The sequence below is a fragment of the Molothrus ater genome, chromosome 3 (genome assembly GCF_012460135.2).
Source record: "Molothrus ater isolate BHLD 08-10-18 breed brown headed cowbird chromosome 3, BPBGC_Mater_1.1, whole genome shotgun sequence".
In the NCBI taxonomy this organism is placed as follows: Eukaryota; Metazoa; Chordata; class Aves; order Passeriformes; family Icteridae; genus Molothrus; species Molothrus ater.
The window spans coordinates 74,811,410-74,831,550 of record NC_050480.2 but is presented as its reverse complement, the minus strand read 5'-3'; the positions used below and the strand labels follow the sequence as shown (position 1 = coordinate 74,831,550).

Genomic DNA, 20,141 nt, shown 5'->3' with positions numbered 1-20,141 from the left:
ATCTAGCAACCATTTAAAATAGCAATGTTTTCTGTCCTTGCTTGTTTTCAATAACATCCTACTGTCACCAAATGGGACTAAAGAAACTTATCCAACACCTATTTGTTGTGATTAAGGAGACACTTCTTCACTGAGGCTTTTGGAAACTCCTCCAACGTGTGTCCCGCTCCACAGACAAAATCCAGCCATTTTTACATACTTTTTCTGCTGAATCATTGTTACATAAGTTCTTTTACATACTATGCATACATAATATGCCCACTCTTAAATTTAACCTTTGCAATGACTGGTTTTGTTAGTTATATAACTTCATCAGCATTCTTGTCCTAAAACAATCATTGGTCATCTCTACTGAGGCCTACTGATTGGAATATTCAAACCAAGATGGGAAGGATAGGGGGTTTCCAAGCAGCATAACTGGTGTGCATGACAGTCTCCATAGTTTCTGAACCAGAACACAGAAGTCCAGCAATTTCTTGCTGCATATTTCAAGCACAACATTTCTACACCTTATACTTCACAATTTTCTTCTTGTAATCATAGCTAACTCTTTTATATTATTACACTAAGTTGTAATGTTATAAATATTCTAATCAAGTAATCAATCACCTTTTGCAAAGGGAAAAACAATTTATGCTATCATTTGCAATGCATTTCTAGTATCTGAGACTAAAACAGATAATAATTCATTATATATTATAGTAACTGAAGAAATATAAAATAACTTACTGTTATGGAAAGCGTCTCATTCTTGTGATCAAACATTATATGTCCAGAGCAACCTCGAACACGTAATAAATGCTCAAAGTGGAGTTTGCATCGCATAGAAAGGCTCCTTAAATCAAGCAAACAAACATTAGGGGAGAAAGTTTTTAAATACATGAAAAGTGACAACAGATTGACATCAACAGTTCCACATCATTAAGTATTAAGCCCTCCTCCAATAACAGTATTCCCCCAAAATCAACTGCACTCTCAAGTGGGCAACATTAGACGTACTGGAGAGAATCCTTTTGAAGAAAGGAAACAACAAAAATCTTCATGGATAGGCATAAGATAATAAGGGACTGAAGCAAAAAAGAAGAGGTGTACACAGTAATGAGGAAGAAGCTGTCAAATTATAGAATCTGAATCAAGAGCTTCAAAAATTTTCAGCACAAAGCAGAGGAGAATCATTTGGCCTAAAATGAAACTATAGGAGCTCAGCACTACTGATTATAATCAATAAAAATGAGTGACAGCCCAAATTATTTCAAGTCCTAGTATGTTGTTAACATTTTACTGACCACAACCAGCATTCAAACAGAACTGCCTTGGATGAAGTCATCACAGTTGAGGTCTTCGGGATAAAGCAAAATACTGGCTCCACTATCTCACTGCTTTTCCAGCTGTCAGTCCAGGCTGCCTCTAAACTCTCAGGCATAATAAGCTTGAAAGTGGGAGCAATCATAGGTTAAAAAGATTGTTGTGAACACTGTCTCAAACTCACCTTAAGAATTGTCGATACACTTTGAGCCTCTCTGCCATCACTTCATCCAGAACCCCAATAAATCTACGTAAGTTCTTTACTTTATTGCTTGCATCCTCGTACCTTTCCTTTGCATACTGAAATTGCCTGTTAGGAGCAAGGTTTGGAGCAATATGCATTACATTAAAACTGAGCAATTGTTTTAAATGCTGAAAATAATTTTGATAAAATATTCAAATGAAAACTTTCTTGTGAGAATTTATGTGAAAGCTAAAAGCATTTAATAAGTAAGACATTGTTCACTATGAAATGTGGACAAAAATTAAATCTTAATTCTATTTTTAATTTTTCTGAAAATAAATTCTTTCACCAAGGAGAATGAATGACTGGTTTCTCCATGCTCAAGAATATCTGAGGGGAGTGCTTCCTTGAAATACACTCAAGGAGCTTCCCAGCTTGTGCATTAGTTATGCAAACCAGAATTATGCTTAATCCTCAATGCATCACAAAACAATATGGCGAGTTAAATTCGTGTTGTTGTAACTGGGATACGTCAAAACATAAGAGGGTGTCTGATTATTGGTACCATCATATATGTAAGCAGAGATGCTGCTTAAAACCACTGGAAGGTGTTTCAGGACTCTTAAGCCTGTTCAGTACTGGGAGAATCAGTACAAAACATTTCTACAGCTTCATAGATAGCTTAAGTAGTAAAAACACACATAAACACATAGTGAGTCAGTAAGAAAACTCTTCTTTCTCCTCTCTTTTCCATCCCACCTGAACTGTTTTAGACAGTAAAGATGACTTACTGGATTATTTCTTCTCTGTTTCCACGGTGACTGCTTTCTAAATTTATCTTCTCTCTCAAGCGATTCATTTCTGCATCAAGACTTTTAACAGTTCTGCTGACCTTGATGGGCTCCGAGAAGATTTGCCTTGCTTTTGCCGTTTTTTCCTAAAGGAATGTTTGAAACTCAAACAATTGTCACATTTTTCAAAAATGTGTTTAGTCTTCACAGCAAGTATTTTATGCTACAAACTCCAAGCAAGAACAATATTTTTGTGTTCTTTCTGTTTTCATTACAGCAAACCCAGTTGACAATTTTATTGACAACATTTATACATGAGCATCATTTCAGTGCCAAGAACTGTATCCAAGATTTTTAATACAATCACAGTTATTTAACTAATGCAGACAAATAAGGAACCAAAATCACCATATTTAAATAGGGCAGTCTTCTAAAAGTCTTTATGGATGTGATTTCAGAGTTATTTAATAAAGCTTGATTAGGTAAGTCTTCAAAAGACCAGATATGGGGCCTGTACAAGGAAAACCCTACCACCCAAGAAACCAAAACAACATTATTCAATTTAACTTAAGCCACAAATTTTAAGTAATTTTAATCTTCTCATTGCAAAAGACGGAAGAAATGTTCCTAGAATGATGAACCCTAATTTATCTGTCAAGAGAAAACTGGTGTCCTATCAGAAAAAAAGAGGTCTCAATTAACTTACACAAAATTACTTTACTTGCTTTAGACAGTCATGGCTGAGAGAATACTCAGTGCAGCTGAGTATATTAATATGGTCTGTATGTTTTACAAGTAGAATGATTTATTATTAAATATTAGAAGAATCATGACCATCTGACTTCAACAGCTAAAAAAAACCCCACCACACATACCTCTAATTCCTTTTCTTTGGAAACTAGTAAATCTTTGTGCTTTTTTATGCAAGCCACGTGTTCTCTCTGTTTGTCTTCATAGTGCTGCAAATGGCGTTTACTGTTTTCCACTTCTGACTCAGCCTGGTTTAATTCAGCCTGTTTGGAACAAATCACGATGTGAGCTGTTTGGGGTAGATTCCTGAGAATCTCTCTAATGTTTACTGACTTCTCACAGGTTGTTCTAACTTATTTTGCTTTCAGTAACACTACTTCTAGAGTCTGGGAGCTTTAACAGGAGCTTATGAGAAAGTCTATGCTCAATTCCGACAAGGAACAAATACATGCAATGATTTTAGGAATTATATCTTGAGGTGATGTTTTAATCTTTAAGAAAAGCTATGCTTTCTCTTAAAGCTCAAAAAAAAATGCATTTATTTTTTACACTACATTCTATCTGGAACTTCAGATGCCTGTGTGATATCAGTCAGAACTGCCTTTCTGTGTGGAAATTCAGTATCCTGCTATAGCTGTAATATACAATCATAGACTCATAGCATAGTTAAGGTTGGAACCTTTGAGAACATTAAGTACAACCATCAACCCAAAACCACCACCATACACACCACTAAACCACATCCTGCAGGACAACAGCTATACACTTCCAGGGATAGTGATTCCACCACTTGTCTGGGCAGTTTGTTCCAATGGGTTACAACCCTTTCCATCAAATTTTTTCTCCTCATGTCTAAACTAAACCTCCCCTGGTGCAATTTGAAGCCTTTTCCTCTCCTTCTGTCACTTGTTACCCAGGAGAAGAGACTGAGCCCCACCCCACTACAACCTCCTTTTAGGTGGTTGTAGAGACTGCTAAGGTCCCCCTTGAGGCTCCTTTTCTCCAGGCTAAACAGCCACAGCTCCCTCAGCTGCTCCTCACAAGAACTGTGCTCCACACCCTTCACCAGAAAACCTCTATTCTATATAAGTACTGATACCACTGAAGTGACGTATCTTTCCAGAGAAGAAAAGAGGTCTAAAGAATGACATAAATTAGGACACATTTTCTTCTTCATCCCTGTCAACTAGATGGCTTGTCTTAACAAAAATAAAAACACCAAACCAAACAGAACAAAACCAAGAAACAACTCAAAACCCCCAGAACAAAAAACAAGAAAACCAACCATCACCAACAATAATATATGCTCTTACTTTTTTCCAATTCTATCTTAAAACCAAAACTTGCTACAGGTCAACAGTTAATTAAACAACTGTAGAACACTTAACAACACATCTGATTTAAAACCTCTTCAGGAATTTCACTGCTTCCCTCAATTGCATTCAGTACTCTAAATAACAAGAAATGTTTTCATATTCTGAATAAATCTCTTTCCATACAGAGTGGTTCTTTTAAAATAGATAATATCTCTAGAATTTCCGTATTAGATACATTAGAACACACACATTTATCTGTTGCTTTGCTGCCCTGTTTTCTTACTCTTTTTGTTTGCTCTTTTAATTTGGGCTGACTACACAGCAATTTACAGTTTAAATGAAACATATAAGAGATTGCCATAGTGATCTTTTAAGTTCTCTTCATTTCATCCTTCTACAAGTTTAAAGTACTATAAATGTCCTGAACTCTTATTTCTGTTTTCTATTTTCAAACCATAAGTTCTTCTTGCCAAAGTGAGATTACCTTCCATTTGCCAATATCAAATTTTGCATGTCAACATTCTGCTATTTGTCTTAAGTCTTGCTATTTTTCTGCCATTTCCAGGTGCCTTCTGTAGTCTTGAATAATTAAAACTATATACTGGTACCTTCTGTGATTATGTAACTTCATAAAATAACAACCAATTCATATAGAACTTCAAATGATATTTTGAGAAATGAATAGTTATGAACATTTTTAGCCAAGAACAAAACAAAAAATGTGATGCACAGGAAAGGAAAGTCAAGGAAACTGGTTTTCCTGCCTTTTTACTCCATGACTAAAGATACCTAGAAATTAACTCTCTTTAAACATAAAACACTACAGTTTCTACAGATAACAATCATCATCACTTTCAAAATATTACCAAGCTCATTTCCCAACATGTTCTAGATGGAATGCTCCATTTCCATCTTCTACGTATACCTTAAGTATATCAGGCAACAACAAGTTCTCTTCTCTTGCCTCACCTCTTCTTAACCTCATTCCCCTTGACACACAAATGGAACAAATCAAAAATACAATATAAAATTATTGTTACCTTAATTGGGCCAGCAATTTCTTCCACTTGATGAATTTTTTCTTTCACCTCTTCTAATTTTTTTTCAGCTGTTTGGAGATTATTTTTCAGTTCTTCCATTTTTCTGCTTTGTAGCTGCATGTCCTGTTTCACAGATTCCATCCTACCCTTATTTTCTTCAGCTTCGTCTTGCTGTCAAAAAGTATTAAAGTTAAGAATAATAAAAAGAGACACATTTGTAAACTACTGTACCAGATTTTTTTACTATCAGTATTAGGGTACAGTATTACATGAAGTTCTCTGTAACTCTAGTAAGAATAGGAGCAGCTCAATGTAATTGTCACCAAAGCCCAAAGGAAGAGACTGACAGACCTTGTAGGAGACCAATAAATCAAAGTGCAAAATGAAAGTGGAACTTCATATTTATGTGACTGAAAATTAAGAGGATTTTATTCGGAGCTGTGATGAAAAGACTGAAAAGAACAAGGTAACTTCCCTCTGGATCTGTGGCCAATATACATCCAATACACAATGCAATGCAGGAAGAGTAAGTGAATTGTTGTTGTCTCCTAGAAAATAACATCATTCCTAATAAATTATCATCATAAATACTTTCTGATTCAAAAAGAGAAATATTGCAAAACCTGGGGAAAAAAAATTAAATCACCAAAAATAAATAAAATTCCTCAATTTAAAGAAATGTTTAGAATTATGGCAAGCGTTCCATTCCTCACTATCCAACTTTGCTTATTTCAAAGCATTGCCAACATTAAAAGACATTGTCCATATGCTAATTAGACATAATTCCATAATCTGTTCTTACTAATATATGGATGTCTGCTGACTGGTGCTCTTCCACGTTTTCAAGATCTGCTATCTCTGCATTTGCTGTTCTTATTTTTGCCTGGGAAGAAAAAGAAAATACTTGTTCTGAAGCTTAACTAAAGAGAAAAGTTCACATTTGTTTATTTAAGTCATCACAGGAAAGAAGATACTTTTATTTTTTAGCTTTGTTAGTGACTAACAAGATACACAACTCTTCACACCCACCTGCGGAATTCATTTTCATGAGATATAACTTGTTCTGAACGTTGTGTGCTTTAATTCTTTAAGTTATCATATTTCCATTCAATATGACAATTTAATAAAATACACTTTATTTTTTCTCCAAGTATTTATCTTCAGCATTTCAGACTGCATGCTAGGGGTTTTTTTTGCTGCTTCTTACTTATTATTTACTGAATATAAACTGATATAATATGTATTAGCTTACACTGTCTACCAGGAGCACCATTGGCCACCAAAAATATATATCCTACCTAGAAGTACCAGAGACCACAGAAAGGAGGCTAACATCTGTAAAATAGTTTATAAAGAAATTAAAATGAAGAGAACTTAAAGAAGAAATATTAAGCGTATCAAGACGGCTTAAGAATATACCAGAAGAGCAAGAAGATAAGATTCTGGGAATGAAGAGGCAAGGCTCAACAGAAATAAAGGAGGGAGAAGCATTATATGATGCAAGTGTCTTTTCTGTGCAACAACTTACTACTAGTGTCAAAAATAGCAGTATAAATTTGTAAGGTTTAGCACAAGGTGGGGAAAGATACCGAACAGAAACAACAGCATGTATAAGGATTGATGTGGCCTCTATCATTCTGTCCTCAATTGTAAGAGCATACCATGAAAAAAAGAAAAAAAACAAAACATGAAAGCAAACAAGAAAAGTAAGGAGAAAAATTAAAAACTATCAGGCACTCCAGATAGATTGCAGAAGTCAAAATGAAATAGGAAAAGACTGAGGAATTTCTAAAAACTAACACTGTACCTATTTTTACCTGTAGCTGCTTTTGGTGTCGCCGATGACTACAGAGATGATCTTCATTCTGCCTAATCTCATTTTCAATGGAATGTAAGCGTTGCTGAGAGGCTGTCAACTGTGCCCGTTTGTTTTCAATTTCCTTATTCAAGTGACTTTATGAACAAAGTGATATTGAGATGTTACATACTACACATGTATTATTTGTGACACACACATACAGAAATACACAAAAAAAAAAAATTAAATGCATTACAAGACAAAGGGTAAAAATGCACTTCTTTTTAACTAGCCTACATCATTTCCCCATAGCAAAATTTGTAATGGAATGCCTGTAACACTTTAAAAATCAAAATAATTTTTGAGTGAGATTCATTGTATACTGACATGAACAAACTACAATTAACTGACACATTTAAAACTTTTGAGTTTATAAAAATGAATTTTAACATTCAATTCAGTTGATACTATCAGCTATTAATACTAAAATTGCCTAATATGTCTCTAATATAATCTGAGCCTCAAAATGAAAGTATTCTATTGTCACAAATTCCTTGGTGACAGCTAGAGTTTGTAATCGTTGTAGTATATTTTGCTTTTCCAACTACCATTTTGAAAGCAATGAGAGAAAAAACCCCTAAAAATATAAAAGGTGAGGGAATTCTCAGAGATAACTACCATGAATGAAGTCAAAAGCCTGAGGAAACACAGATCCAAAGTTTGAAACCAACAGGAGGCTGTGTGCTAACAACTTTGGTTTGAATAGTCAGGCCTCCCTTGCAGTAAACTACGACATCTCTGTTCAAGTATTGTATCTTTAAAGAAACAGCCTTGACTTCATACTCTTTTTGACCAAGCATACAAAAGAAGGTAGCTGGATTTCCTGCAGTACTGAGCACAGAAAATCCCTGCTTGGTGGGTAAGATCTACATGCCACAAGCTGAAAGACAACTAAATACAATGCAAATTTGTTCCTATCACAAAAAGGCACTGAAATTAAGAATTTTCTAGAATTCTCAGAAAGGAAGTATAAATATCAGAAAGAAAATGGAGAAAGTATAAATACCAGGAGAAAATAGAGAGTAGTGTACATGCAAATAGACAAATATGCAATTCCACTGTTCATACCAACAATTGCACTTTCTACTAAACACGTTACAAGATACTAACCTGATTTCTGCCTCAACATCTTGACTTAGGAACTTGGGTCTGACAAAAATGGAAGAGTAATAGCGTCGTTCAAATACTTGATCACCTTCAGCAGTGAAAGCTTCTCTACAGTTTCTCGGGGGCCGATTGCACTGCATTATCTCACGAGCCCTGCGGCTACCCTGAAAAACAAAATGGCCTTATAACACCAGCAGAAATGCAACCATAATTAAAGAGAAGAATTTAGAAGCTGTCCAGATGTTTTCACCCAGAAATAATTTCAATTCTTACTGAAAAGAAATACATTAATGAAAGAATGTGAATATTATTTGTAGCATCAAGAATCTACTTTTCTTAGTTGAGCAAGACATTCTCAAGAACCCACTAAGTTTAATTGCTCATTTATTTGCGAATTCTGTAATCTAATCAGTCCCTTATAATTTGCCTTGGGGGGAAAAAATCACTAACCAGAAGGTCACTATGCACAGATATATTCAACTATCAAAAGTAAATAAACGTAGAGGAGAGAAGCTTCTAAAGCAAGGTATAAAGGACATCAAACAAGATTCTATTAAAGTTCAGGGAAACACGTTGGTAAAAAATCCCAGCATTGGCAGTGCCAGACTAAATGCCATTGTTCAAGGCAACCATGTTATCCATTCCAATGTATTAATTTTTCCACAGGATACTTCTTTCAGATTCAGTTGAAATTGCTCAGGTAGGCCTCAAAGGTAATAATGTTATGAAAATCACTGATGAGTTCAGGCAGAGGGGGAAGAACAATCCCAACATTCCTGCCATGACAAAAGCCTACAAAATTCAGCTGTTATATAACCCACTCAGTGATAGTCATGCTTGATAAACAGTCAGCTCTGCTTCAGACAGAGAATGAACCACCTCTCCCTACTAAGAATGTCAGAGGATAAACTGGGACAAAAGATTTTGGAGAAAAATAAAATTCACAAAAAGTAAGGATCATTAGTTCTGCTTACTTAGAGAATATCCTGCCTTCTCTAAATAAAAACATACGCCTTATTTTTATCTTTGAATATTTTATCTGTAATCTTATCTTCAGGAGCTGGTATCTTCGGTATTAACAGAAAATCAAAAATCAATTAAGATCAGAAATCAGATAGTGTCAGGAAACTTAGCTACCAGCTTCTAGGTACAACTGGTAGGGCCAGCTTGGAAATTTTGCAAACTTCCAGACTACCCAAAAGCAGCACATCCTGAACCCACCAAGTAACAGAGAGACATGAGACAGAGCCAGCTGTTAGGAGGCTGACTACACACACATGGACTATCTGCACTGGCAAATTACACCACTTAGAGGCCCAGAAAGGTAGTGGCAAACAACCCAAAAACAAACAGGGAAGGTCCTGAAACACATAGGGCAGAGAGGGGAGCAGAACTTCCTCTACCTCTTTTATCCATTACAGACATTACCAGTGAAGACACCATAAATGCTCCATGCTCTTTCTTTAAAGATCAACAGGAAGCATAAAGCCTTACTTTAATCAGCAGGACTGTTTCTATACCCCTCATATCAATCAGACAATTGGCAACCACTGGATTTTCTATTTCCAATGCTTCCAGAACTGTTGGGAATTCTGGATGATGAACAGCTCTGAAGAAAAGAAAAAAAACACCATTCATAAAACTCACATGAGATTCTTAAAAAAAAATACAAATAGTTCTTTTCAACCATCAAGGCTAAGCAATAAAATTTATAACATACTTACCTCTGACTAGTATCATAAATTTTATTCTGAAATTTATTTACAATTATCTGAGGTCTATGTCCACGTGGATAATATTTTGACATCAGTGACTGAAGAGTTCTTTCATCGCTATGATTATCACAGCAAAATGCCTGAAGAAGGCTTTTTAAACAACATTCGATAGCCAAGATCAGTTCAGGATCTTTTGGATGAATCAAAGCACCTAAATAAACATAAGAAGCAAGAAGCAAGGCTTTAGGTGCTGTGTTCCATGAGAAAACGTTCAGTAGAGCATTTTTACCACTCAAGATTCTTGTTTTGTTGTATTTCAGGTTTTTTACGAGTCTAAAATAAACGTTTCTTATAGGTAGAAAAAAAAATTAAGAGGTTGACTAAAAGTTAAAAGACTCTATAACAGACCTACCTTTTTTTAAGAGTCTAAAATAAACGTTTCTTATAGAAAAAGAAAATTTAAGAGGTTGACTAAAAGTTAAAAGACTCTACAAACATATAATTTCTCTGCCTAGAGAACCTATACGTTGTTGGAGGCCTGTATTTTCTTCCATTAGGGTACCAATTTTATGAAAGCTTAGCAGAAATAAATCAAGGCAAAGACAGCTTATCAGAAATTTAAGGCTTTAAGGATGAAGGCAGTGGAACAACTATACTGCAAATTAAACAAACACGAAGATTTCCATTCTATCACCGGTCTTCAGTGGCACATATTCTCTTACCCTGCAGTAAATGCCACGTACTTTACATCCAGAATATGCTGAAACCTTTCCTCCCATTCACAAACTGAAAATAACAGCCATTGTCAGAGCTGGACAGAAGACAAATAAAAGCCAACTTCCCAAGAAAATCTCATTTGTGTCTGTCTGACCTGTTCCTTCCAAACATCTCAAGTTTGAGAAACCCACAAGTCAGCCACTGGACATTTTAAACAAAATCTGTCCATGATGTGGACAGTGCTATCCACTGAGGAACAAGCAGTCAAAGCACAGTTCTCTGATGCCTTAAGGATGTGGGGGAGTTGGAGGGATGCATTGAAAGCTTACCATTGTAAAATATCTCAACAAAAATGGCTGGAAAATGAGGAAAGCCAGTAGATGTGAGTGAGTGCATAACAGAAGCAAAAGATAACCTACCAGGGTAAAACCTTTAGTCCAGGAAGTACAGAAGAAAAAGATATATCTGAAGTTCCTTAAAGAACAAAGATTTCTAAAAGACCACTACTTAGATTAGCAGCCATACAAAAATATCCCATGAAAAAGTATGTTTCAGAAACTGCTCTCACCTAAAGGTCCAAGAGGTTTCTTTCTAAATTGTCCTTGTTTATGGGCTACTTCAATTGCTTCAAGAAATGCTGGTACATATGGTCCAAATCTTTTCAAAGTGTTTGTTTTACTATCTTTCAGATCTCTCAGCTGTTTCTGCTGGGCATCCAGTGCTTGTTGCACTTCACTGCTTTCTCTCCTAAGAAAACAGATTTTTTTCAGTAGTTATAGAGCCTAAATTGCGCTAAAATAATTGTAAAGCCTTGTTTTTCAATTACTAATAGGATTGTGTATCAAGGTATCAGTAGTTCAATGTAAAGCTAGGTACACACATGCAGTAAGATTTTTATAGTTTCAAGAAACATGAGAAAAAAAAACAAGTGTGAAAAATGCTACTTTGTAACAGTTCTACAAGACTTTTTTATTTCTAACAAATTATAATAAATTTATTTTATTTTTAATTATCTTTTTCAACTTCACTGTCTTCAAAGATCTTCAACAAAACATACAGTAAGCATTGGTTATAATAATTGGTAAGAGCCATTTACATTAATACACCAGGTGCAATAAGGAACAATTCTCAAATCCTTTAAGACAATAATTGACATTGTCATAATCCCCTTCAGTAATCATTGTTCAAGTTCAGTTTTTCAAATCAAAGCCAGAGTGCTTTGTTTTTTCTGTCTTGGGTATGGGCTAAATTCGTATTTGAACCTCTTTGCCTCAAAGCCTCTGTGGATTGCCTTAACTACAGAAGCAGCAATTACTCCTAAGTGTATCTATTCTCTTATAATGTGAAAAATAAACTGGAGCCTAATACCTCAGGGATCACAGGTACATTAGAAGGGATACATAAAAGAAGGGATTCCCTCTAACTTGAAACAGAGGCAAACAATTACATTCAAAAAGCATCACTTACCTGAGTCTAGAATGATCTTCCCTACACTTAGATGTAGCCTGCTGAAACTGATCCAACTGCTGACTAATCATTATTTCTTCATCATGGAATGCCTTTAACTGTTCCCTTAAGTATGCAATTCTCCTTTCTCTTTCCAATTTCTCAGGCTCTGAATCCTGATTAGCACTAGAAAAGAACATAGGTCCATATTTTAAAACCATATTGATGATTTAAAAGTGACAAGAATTTCATTATTTGTAGTGTAGAGAAGATTCACTCATCAGTTACATTTAAGATTCAGTTAAGTTGCAAGATATACATAGCAATAATGCCAATTTTCATTTTTTTTTAGATTTCTAATCACACGTAACTCCCCCCAGTTACATTCCTATTGCATTTAGTTTAAGACATATTGGTTTTGCACTATCATGGAAGGTAAAGTTTATCTATTATCACCAAAACCAAACCACACCAAGACAACCTCAAAACAAACAAAAAAGCACTTTTGCTACCCAATTGCCTCTTCTTTTGACATTTTAGTCAAAATCTTGGTATGTAAAGGAGCAGGATCAGAAATATTCAGGTATTTAACTGGAACCTGCTAAAGACTAAATAAAAATTTTCTATTACTGCAGGTTTTCTCAGTAATCAGAAAAGCTTACTTCTTTTCCACCTATATATTAATAAACATAAACCATAATCACTGTCTCTGTATTTACCAGCTTTTCAGTTCTTCAATTCGTTTATGGAGCTGTTCCCTGTCTTTTTCCAGACGTTTTAACTCCGTTTTGGAGCGATTATAAACGATCTATCAAGAAAACAGGATACAGTGGTTTAACAAATAGAAGAAATAATTTCTGAAAGAAGTACAGTTTTGAGTAAATACAGAACTGCACCATATGAGACAAACCTAACTTGATTTTCAGAATTACATCTATTTATTTATTTTGACCTAAGCTTAACACTGTTTAGTAACTATGTAAAGGCATAAATGCCAGGGCTCCTGAACGGACACTACTTGCCAGTCAGGCAGGAAACTGCACCTGTTCTGAACTCACCATGGACTTAAGAAGCCAAGACACAGGTGTAGAATTAGAGATGGGTAGAGCACGGACAAGTTTATAGCTTTAAATTGGTATGAACTTTGAAAGGGTTTTTTTTGCCTACCTCAGCTTCATTGACTGCTTTTCTTTTTGCCTGCACTTCAGCCTTCAAAGAAATACACTGAGGATGAAGGGCTTGTGCTTCTTCACTTACTGTTATCAATTTGTCTTGTATTGCTTTGTACTTTTTTTCTGCTTCATTCACTTTTTCCTTTGGTGAAAAAAACAACAAAACAAGTAGTAATGGAACAAAATTTTCTTCAAAACCTCTTAATGTTACAAGACAAATATCTCTCAAAAGAATCCATCAATTGTTTGAGTTCTGTTGCGTTTCAAAAAAAAGAGCAAGACATTGCCACCATGGATATGCTAAGATGAAAACACAAAAATGTTCATTCTTGGGAAATCAACAGGCTACCAAATCTGACACAGACAGCAGACTATTTTCTATGTCAAGGTTTACTCAACCACAGGACTTTTAATACAATAAGGTCAAGTACCATGACACCAAAAGAAATGAAACCAGTGTCTAGACAGTGTTCCTTCATTGCTACATAGACATGCTGACCATAAACCAAAAAATGTGAAATTGTGAAACACGTACTTTTTAAAATAAAGAAAAAAACCCATAAAAACATTTTTTTAAGAAAGGAAAATAAGTGCTAACAAGAACAGTTTGGAGGACTTTTAATAGACTGAGAAGTTTTGGGGCTGTTCAGCCTGGAGAAGTGGAGGTCACATGAGGACCTCATAGCAGCCTTTTGGTATCTGAAGGGTGGCGAAGGAAGCTGGAGAGGGATTCTTCATAATCTGTATTGATATGACAAGGAATAATGGGTTTAAACTGAAAGAGGGGAAATTTAGGTTAGCTATATGGAATTAATTCTTTATTGTGGGGGTGGTGAGGCAATGTCACAGGCTGCCCAGAGAAGCTGTGGATGCCCCATACCTGGAAGTGCTCAGTGCCAGGTGGGATGGGGCTTTGAGCAGCCTGATCCATTGGAAGGTGTCCCTGCCCGTGGCAGGGGGGTTGGAACTGGATGATCTTTATGGTCTCTTCCCATGCAAACTATTCTATGATTCTAGATTCAAAATAATGATGCCAGATTCTCTGCACAAAATGTGTTTCATATGCAAATCAGAATGTATGACAAAATTATTTTTTCTTGCTACCTACAGAAGTCTTAGGAACCATCCCAAAACTTCCAGATGTCTCTTGAAATCATTGCTCTTTTCTAAAGGCAATAATACCCACGAAAACCTTCACAACAGATCTCTGACTTGGAGCTAGAGTGCTATATGGTTTAGACCATATACCTACTTGGCATTCTTTGACCTTCTGAGGGAGCTCTGTATTTCCTTCTTCAGCTCTGACACCTTCTTTGAGCAGCTCTACTTCTTTTTCCATCTCACTCACCTAAAGAAGCCCGTATTAGCATATGCACAGGAGACTGGAAATGATGCACATTTCACATGAACAAACATATTTTAGCAAGACATTTACCACTGCCCACGCCATTTGATGTTTCAAATCTTTCAGACGATTTTGCATGTCATTCACAAACGTGATGGTTTTGAAAGTTTCCTTCTTTTCCAAATAAAGCTGCTTAAGTTCTTCAAGACGCTTAAAAAAGAAAATAGGGGTTCCATCATAAGTGTGAAAAGCTGTGATACAACATGAAATTTTGGAAATATTTGGGGTTTTGAAATTTAATGTCACTGAGACCTAATAAAACCAAACTATGCAGTTTAACTCCTGTACTTCCTTCACTGCTCAGATCTGTCCTAATAATTATTTTAACTTTTACATACCTCTTCCCCTTGTTCTATCTGAACACGGGTATTTTTTTTAGTTTTCCCAATAAATGAATAATCTTCTTTCATTTGTTCCAGCTGAGTTGCCTTCATAAAAAACTAGAATGGAATAAAAAGATGCAGATGTGAGATCAGCACCCTATCTAAGTGGACCTTCAATAATTATGACAGAATGACCATTCATCCCAACATCCCTGCATGCTTAATGATATCCAAAGTGAAAAAACTGGTCAGGTTGTGGTGGTACAACTTCCACCCCCTCCTCAGGCCACAATGTGGTATTTGAAATGTTTGTTAGTCCCAGCCTTGATGAACAGAAGCTAGGATCATCTCCTCTTGATGAGAAACACTCTCCTCTTATCAGAAACACTCTCTACTCCCAGGAACTTACACTGTCTGACAAGCTCCTCTTTCTAAATGAAGAGCCTTTGAAACTTGTTTTTCTTGCCTGACTAAAAACCCAAATAGAACAACATTTTTGTTACCGAATTTTCACAGAAATTACTGACTTGGATTGTGGTCAGGGTGAAAAATTACTATGACTAAAGCCCACCCTCTTGTGACCCTATGAACAATGGTAGCAAGTGAGACCCCCTGAGCTCTCCAGGACCACAGTGGGCTGTGGCAGCATCTCTCTCTGAGTGAGACACCACTGTGAGCCAGAGAACTGTCAAGTTTATTTGGAGGAGGGCTGCCAGAAGCTGACAGAGCCTGGGCTGATGCCCCCACTCCTCAAGAATCAACCTCCACCCTCTGAGAAGATCCAAAGGCATTTGACATGAGTACTTCTCTGAGCTGCAGGGGAATTTTTCACAGGTATACAACTCGTATACAATCATTAGGTCTGTATACATACAAGTGTGCATCTGGCATAGCAACTGTATTATGAATGTTTTTTAAGATTCTGAAGTACTTAATTAGCAAGAAAATTAGGCCTATGAGTGAGTTACCACTGTAGTATTGTAAACTCTCTAAGAATCATCTGTCAAATTGTTTAAAAGAGGCTACTAATTAAGTATTGTTAAATTAATGCACTGTCAAAACCTTTAGGCCTGAAGTGTGGTCAAGTCCAGAGCTAGGTTCGTCAAGGGGATGCATTCTGAACCTTGGGACTTAATGGGAAGGTCTCCTTTACTCCTTTTTATCCATACCTTTTTTCCATTCCAACCTCCGTACAGATGATTTTAGGTTAATTTTGGTTTTAGATTTATTAATTTCAGGTTTTAGTCCAATTTTCCTCTTGTGCATCTATACAAGGAGAGCGAACCTTGCCAACAAACCTAGCCACACTTTAATATTAAACCTGCTTTTGCTGATACCTATGCCAGTGGTTCTTTGGGTGACTTAGAACACTCATTTCCCATAGGGGTACTTCTGAATAATGAACTAACTAACTAATGAGCCCTAAAATTTAAATTTATCCATCTCTTTAGAGAGAAGAATCTTCAAAAATATTGTTTGTGCAAGTGGATAATTGGTGCAATCAGATAGTGCACTGGCTCTGGTTGGGATGGAGTTAAATTACTTTACAGGAAATTTAACAGTGTTAAATTTGGTGTTTTGTTTTAGATATGTGATCGAAAAAATTACTGACTACACACTCATATGTTAGCTGTTGCACCGAAGCCTCCTTTTTCTCACTCTGCCCTCTCAGTGAATAGACCAGCTGGGTGTGCAAGAAGTTGGGGAGGTATACAAACAGGCAAATGATTCCAAGCAGCCAACAAGATTTGCCACCTCAGAAAATGTCATTGTCAAACCATGTGATGGTTTAGCTGCAGCCACTTACTCACTTTACCCTGGGGTGTGATAGGGAAGAGAATCAGAAAAGTATAAGCAAGAAACACATGGGATAAGATAAAAATAGTTCAAAACAGCAAAAGCTGCACATGGCAAGCCAAGCAAACCAAGGAATTCATTCACCATTTCCTGGGGCAGGCAGGTGTTCAGCCATCCCCAGGAAAACAGGGCTCCATCATGCCTAATGGTGACTTGGGAAGACAAATAAATGCATCATTCAAAATATCCCCCAATTCCCCCTTCTTCCCCAAGCTCTATATGCTGAGCATGATGCCACATGGTCTGGGATATCCCTTTTGTCAGCTGGGGTCATCTGTCCTGGTGTGACCCCTCCCAAAGCCTTGTGCACCCCCAGCCTCCTTGATGGTGGTGTGGAAAAAGAAAAGGAAAAAGCCTTGACTGTGTAAGGCCTGCTCAGCAGTTACCCAAACAGCAATAAGGAAAACATCTCCCCATTATAAAGACTATTTCAGCACAAACCCACTAAGTAGCCCTATACAAGCTGCCATGAAGAAAATTGATCCTAACCCAGCCCAAACCAGCACAGCCATGCTCAGTAATAAAAACAGGTAAGACAGGGTTTAGGGGGGGATTAGCCATCTTTTTCTTGGGCACTGGTTGGGCCTCAGTCTACCAATAGGAAGTGGTGAATGATTCCCTTTGCATCTCTTATTTTGCTTCACTTTCTTTCTCTCTCTCTCTCCTTCCAGCTTTCACTTCAGTTATCACACAAATTTTATCTCATCCCTCTCATTTTTTTTTACTTTTACTCTTCATTTCCCATTCCCCCAGCCCAAGCTTGGGGGCAGCACAGAAGGGAAGTGAGTGAGTGGTTGTGTGGTATTTAGCTACTTACCTGAATTAGCCCAAAAGAGGTGATTAAAATCAAGGAATTTGATTTTTTTTTTTCCAAATGCTCTAAAAATTTGCAATTGATATTTTAATGTTTTATGACTATGCTATTTTTTTTCTTACCTTGTACTTATCCCCTTCATTTTTAGTCTGTAAAAACTGTTTACTCATCTCTTGGGTTAAAACAGACACAGGATTATCTACCTGCAAAAATAAATAATTTTCATTTTATTTTAATTACAAGTTACCATGTAACTGCAAATCCATGGAAGTGAGAACCCTGTTTTAGTCTTGCAACTTATTACTAAGCTAATGTGGTAAAATCAAGCTTGCTAATCCTCTCACATCTTAAAAAAAACCAAAACATAACAAACAAAACCAGTAACAAACAGAAAATTAAAAAACTATATCAAATATAAAATAGAACCACAGCAAGGACAACTAAGGAACTGCTTCCAAGAGGATATGTGACTTCTATAAAAACAGTACCTGTAAGTTCCATTTATTTAACAAAATCAGCATTAGAAATTCTTGTTGTGTCAAAGTATTGCAATAAATGCAATTAACTGACTCATATATTCTTACAGATGTTGCCACAAAATAAAATCAATACATACTAACTGCAATTCCTATTATTTGAAATTCTAAGTTGCATATTTTAAACTTCACATGCACTACCTGATCTTTTATTAATCAATTAGGCAGAAAAATCACATTCAAATTTCTGAAACAGCTAGAACTGAAATAATCAGCAGAAAAAACCTCTCCAGATACCAAAGAAACCTACATATATCAAGACTTTTATCAACAGAACACATGACTCACAGCTCACAGATGACAGCAAATACTTATCTGTCTGGGACAGAATCCTATTCTGCATTGCATGAGGTATATATTTCAATTTTCCTTTTGCTGATGAATTTGATCTTTAAATGATATGGAAGAGGTGCAACTCTCTCCTTCTTTTTAATTGAAGAATTACAATATCACATACCAATGTCTTCTTAAATTGCACAGAATTTAAACACCACAACAACTACCTGTATATTAAAGTGATCCAGTATTCCTATGAGTTCCTCTTTCTTTGAAGAAATTATGGTCCCTAGTGGTAAAAAAAAAGAAAGGAAAAATATCAATAGGTACAATGCCCTGGAGTATTTTCTTCATTGTAGAGAATCTAAGAAATGAATTCCATCTCTTTGTAACACAGACTTAGTCCTGAACTAGAAACACTAGGGGTTTTTTTAATTATTATTTTTTCAATACATTTTCATTTGCACAGAAAGACTTCTACTTCAAGTCCTTCTTTGCCTCATAAACCCTCTGTGACAGAATTTAGATAAATCAGCGAATTCAGTAAAACCTCAAAAAAGACTAAAAACTATGTTCAGCTTCATCACACAAGCAGATTTTTGTGAAAACAAATACATAATGTTATATCCGACATACTAAATAATACATATCAATAAATACATAATTGCTTTTGACCTACTAAAATATTTTTAGTTTGGGATAAAAACAAGAAAAATGGACATTGTAATCATCCTTGAGTGGTTTTATGAAAAGAGAAACAACATCCTTTACTAACATCAAGGCATTCAAATCCATGAACAAGTTTAGAGAACTTCTAAGACTGAGAACAAAGCAAACTACCACTAACCAGATTTGCTTTTCAGTTTCCAAGTTCTGCTTCCATCCTGATTAATATGCTGATTCACAGTGATAGAGGTACCATACAATTCTGGTTTAAAAGCATCTCTTCCTTGGTTTCGCAAAGTTATGGAAATATCTGCAGAGCTAAAAAAAGTAACAAAAATAATTTTAAAACCCCTGAAATTAATTTCAAATCTAAAAACAACAAAAAAAGTCAGAACGTTTTAATTTTCCATACAAATTGTCATGTATGCTACAGGTCACAACTGCAAGTCAAGTCACAGTACCAGTCAGAAAAACATGTGTTTATTTAGTTTGATCCATAACAGCATTAGAAGCATTGCTGGCTTAAAACTCAGCAGTAAAGTAAAGTAAAGGGAAAAGCAGTACCCAGCAGTAAAATAAAAGTAAAGTAAAGGGAAAAGTAAACCCACTCAAGCTGTCCCCTTCCCTCCACCCCCTTCCCACAGTGGAGGAAACAATAGCAGAGATTATAAAATGAAATCGCAATTTACTGCAAAATCTCAAAGCCACAACAATATTAGTAAGACTGTACAAAACAGAGAGTGTTTTACCCACAGAAGGGTATTCAACACTAAACAAAAATGCATCCCCAAGACAGCACCTGGCATGGTTTCTCAGACAAAGGCAAAATAGCAACTGGCCTTGTGCTGGGCCATGTAGTGTGT

General features: G+C 36.0%; 1 protein-coding gene across 2 annotated transcripts in view; it reads right to left on the bottom strand.

The window, feature by feature from the left end:
• Nucleotides 1-20,141, bottom strand: part of SMC6 (structural maintenance of chromosomes 6) — a 38,778-nt gene that overhangs the window by 4,680 nt on the left and 13,957 nt on the right. For both annotated transcript variants that reach the window (XM_036379579.2, XM_036379580.2), the window contains exons 5-24: nucleotides 19,460-19,596; nucleotides 18,840-18,901; nucleotides 17,923-18,003; nucleotides 15,145-15,246; nucleotides 14,837-14,956; nucleotides 14,654-14,749; nucleotides 13,397-13,543; nucleotides 12,949-13,037; nucleotides 12,251-12,415; nucleotides 11,352-11,530; nucleotides 10,076-10,277; nucleotides 9,846-9,960; nucleotides 8,355-8,515; nucleotides 7,204-7,339; nucleotides 6,189-6,269; nucleotides 5,387-5,557; nucleotides 3,156-3,293; nucleotides 2,281-2,426; nucleotides 1,490-1,615; nucleotides 730-835 (exon numbers count right to left, since the gene is read on the bottom strand). In XM_036379579.2, the coding sequence (XP_036235472.1) occupies nucleotides 730-835; nucleotides 1,490-1,615; nucleotides 2,281-2,426; nucleotides 3,156-3,293; nucleotides 5,387-5,557; nucleotides 6,189-6,269; nucleotides 7,204-7,339; nucleotides 8,355-8,515; nucleotides 9,846-9,960; nucleotides 10,076-10,277; nucleotides 11,352-11,530; nucleotides 12,251-12,415; nucleotides 12,949-13,037; nucleotides 13,397-13,543; nucleotides 14,654-14,749; nucleotides 14,837-14,956; nucleotides 15,145-15,246; nucleotides 17,923-18,003; nucleotides 18,840-18,901; nucleotides 19,460-19,596 (2,560 nt within the window). The remainder of the gene's footprint in view (nucleotides 1-729; nucleotides 836-1,489; nucleotides 1,616-2,280; nucleotides 2,427-3,155; nucleotides 3,294-5,386; nucleotides 5,558-6,188; nucleotides 6,270-7,203; nucleotides 7,340-8,354; nucleotides 8,516-9,845; nucleotides 9,961-10,075; nucleotides 10,278-11,351; nucleotides 11,531-12,250; nucleotides 12,416-12,948; nucleotides 13,038-13,396; nucleotides 13,544-14,653; nucleotides 14,750-14,836; nucleotides 14,957-15,144; nucleotides 15,247-17,922; nucleotides 18,004-18,839; nucleotides 18,902-19,459; nucleotides 19,597-20,141) is intronic.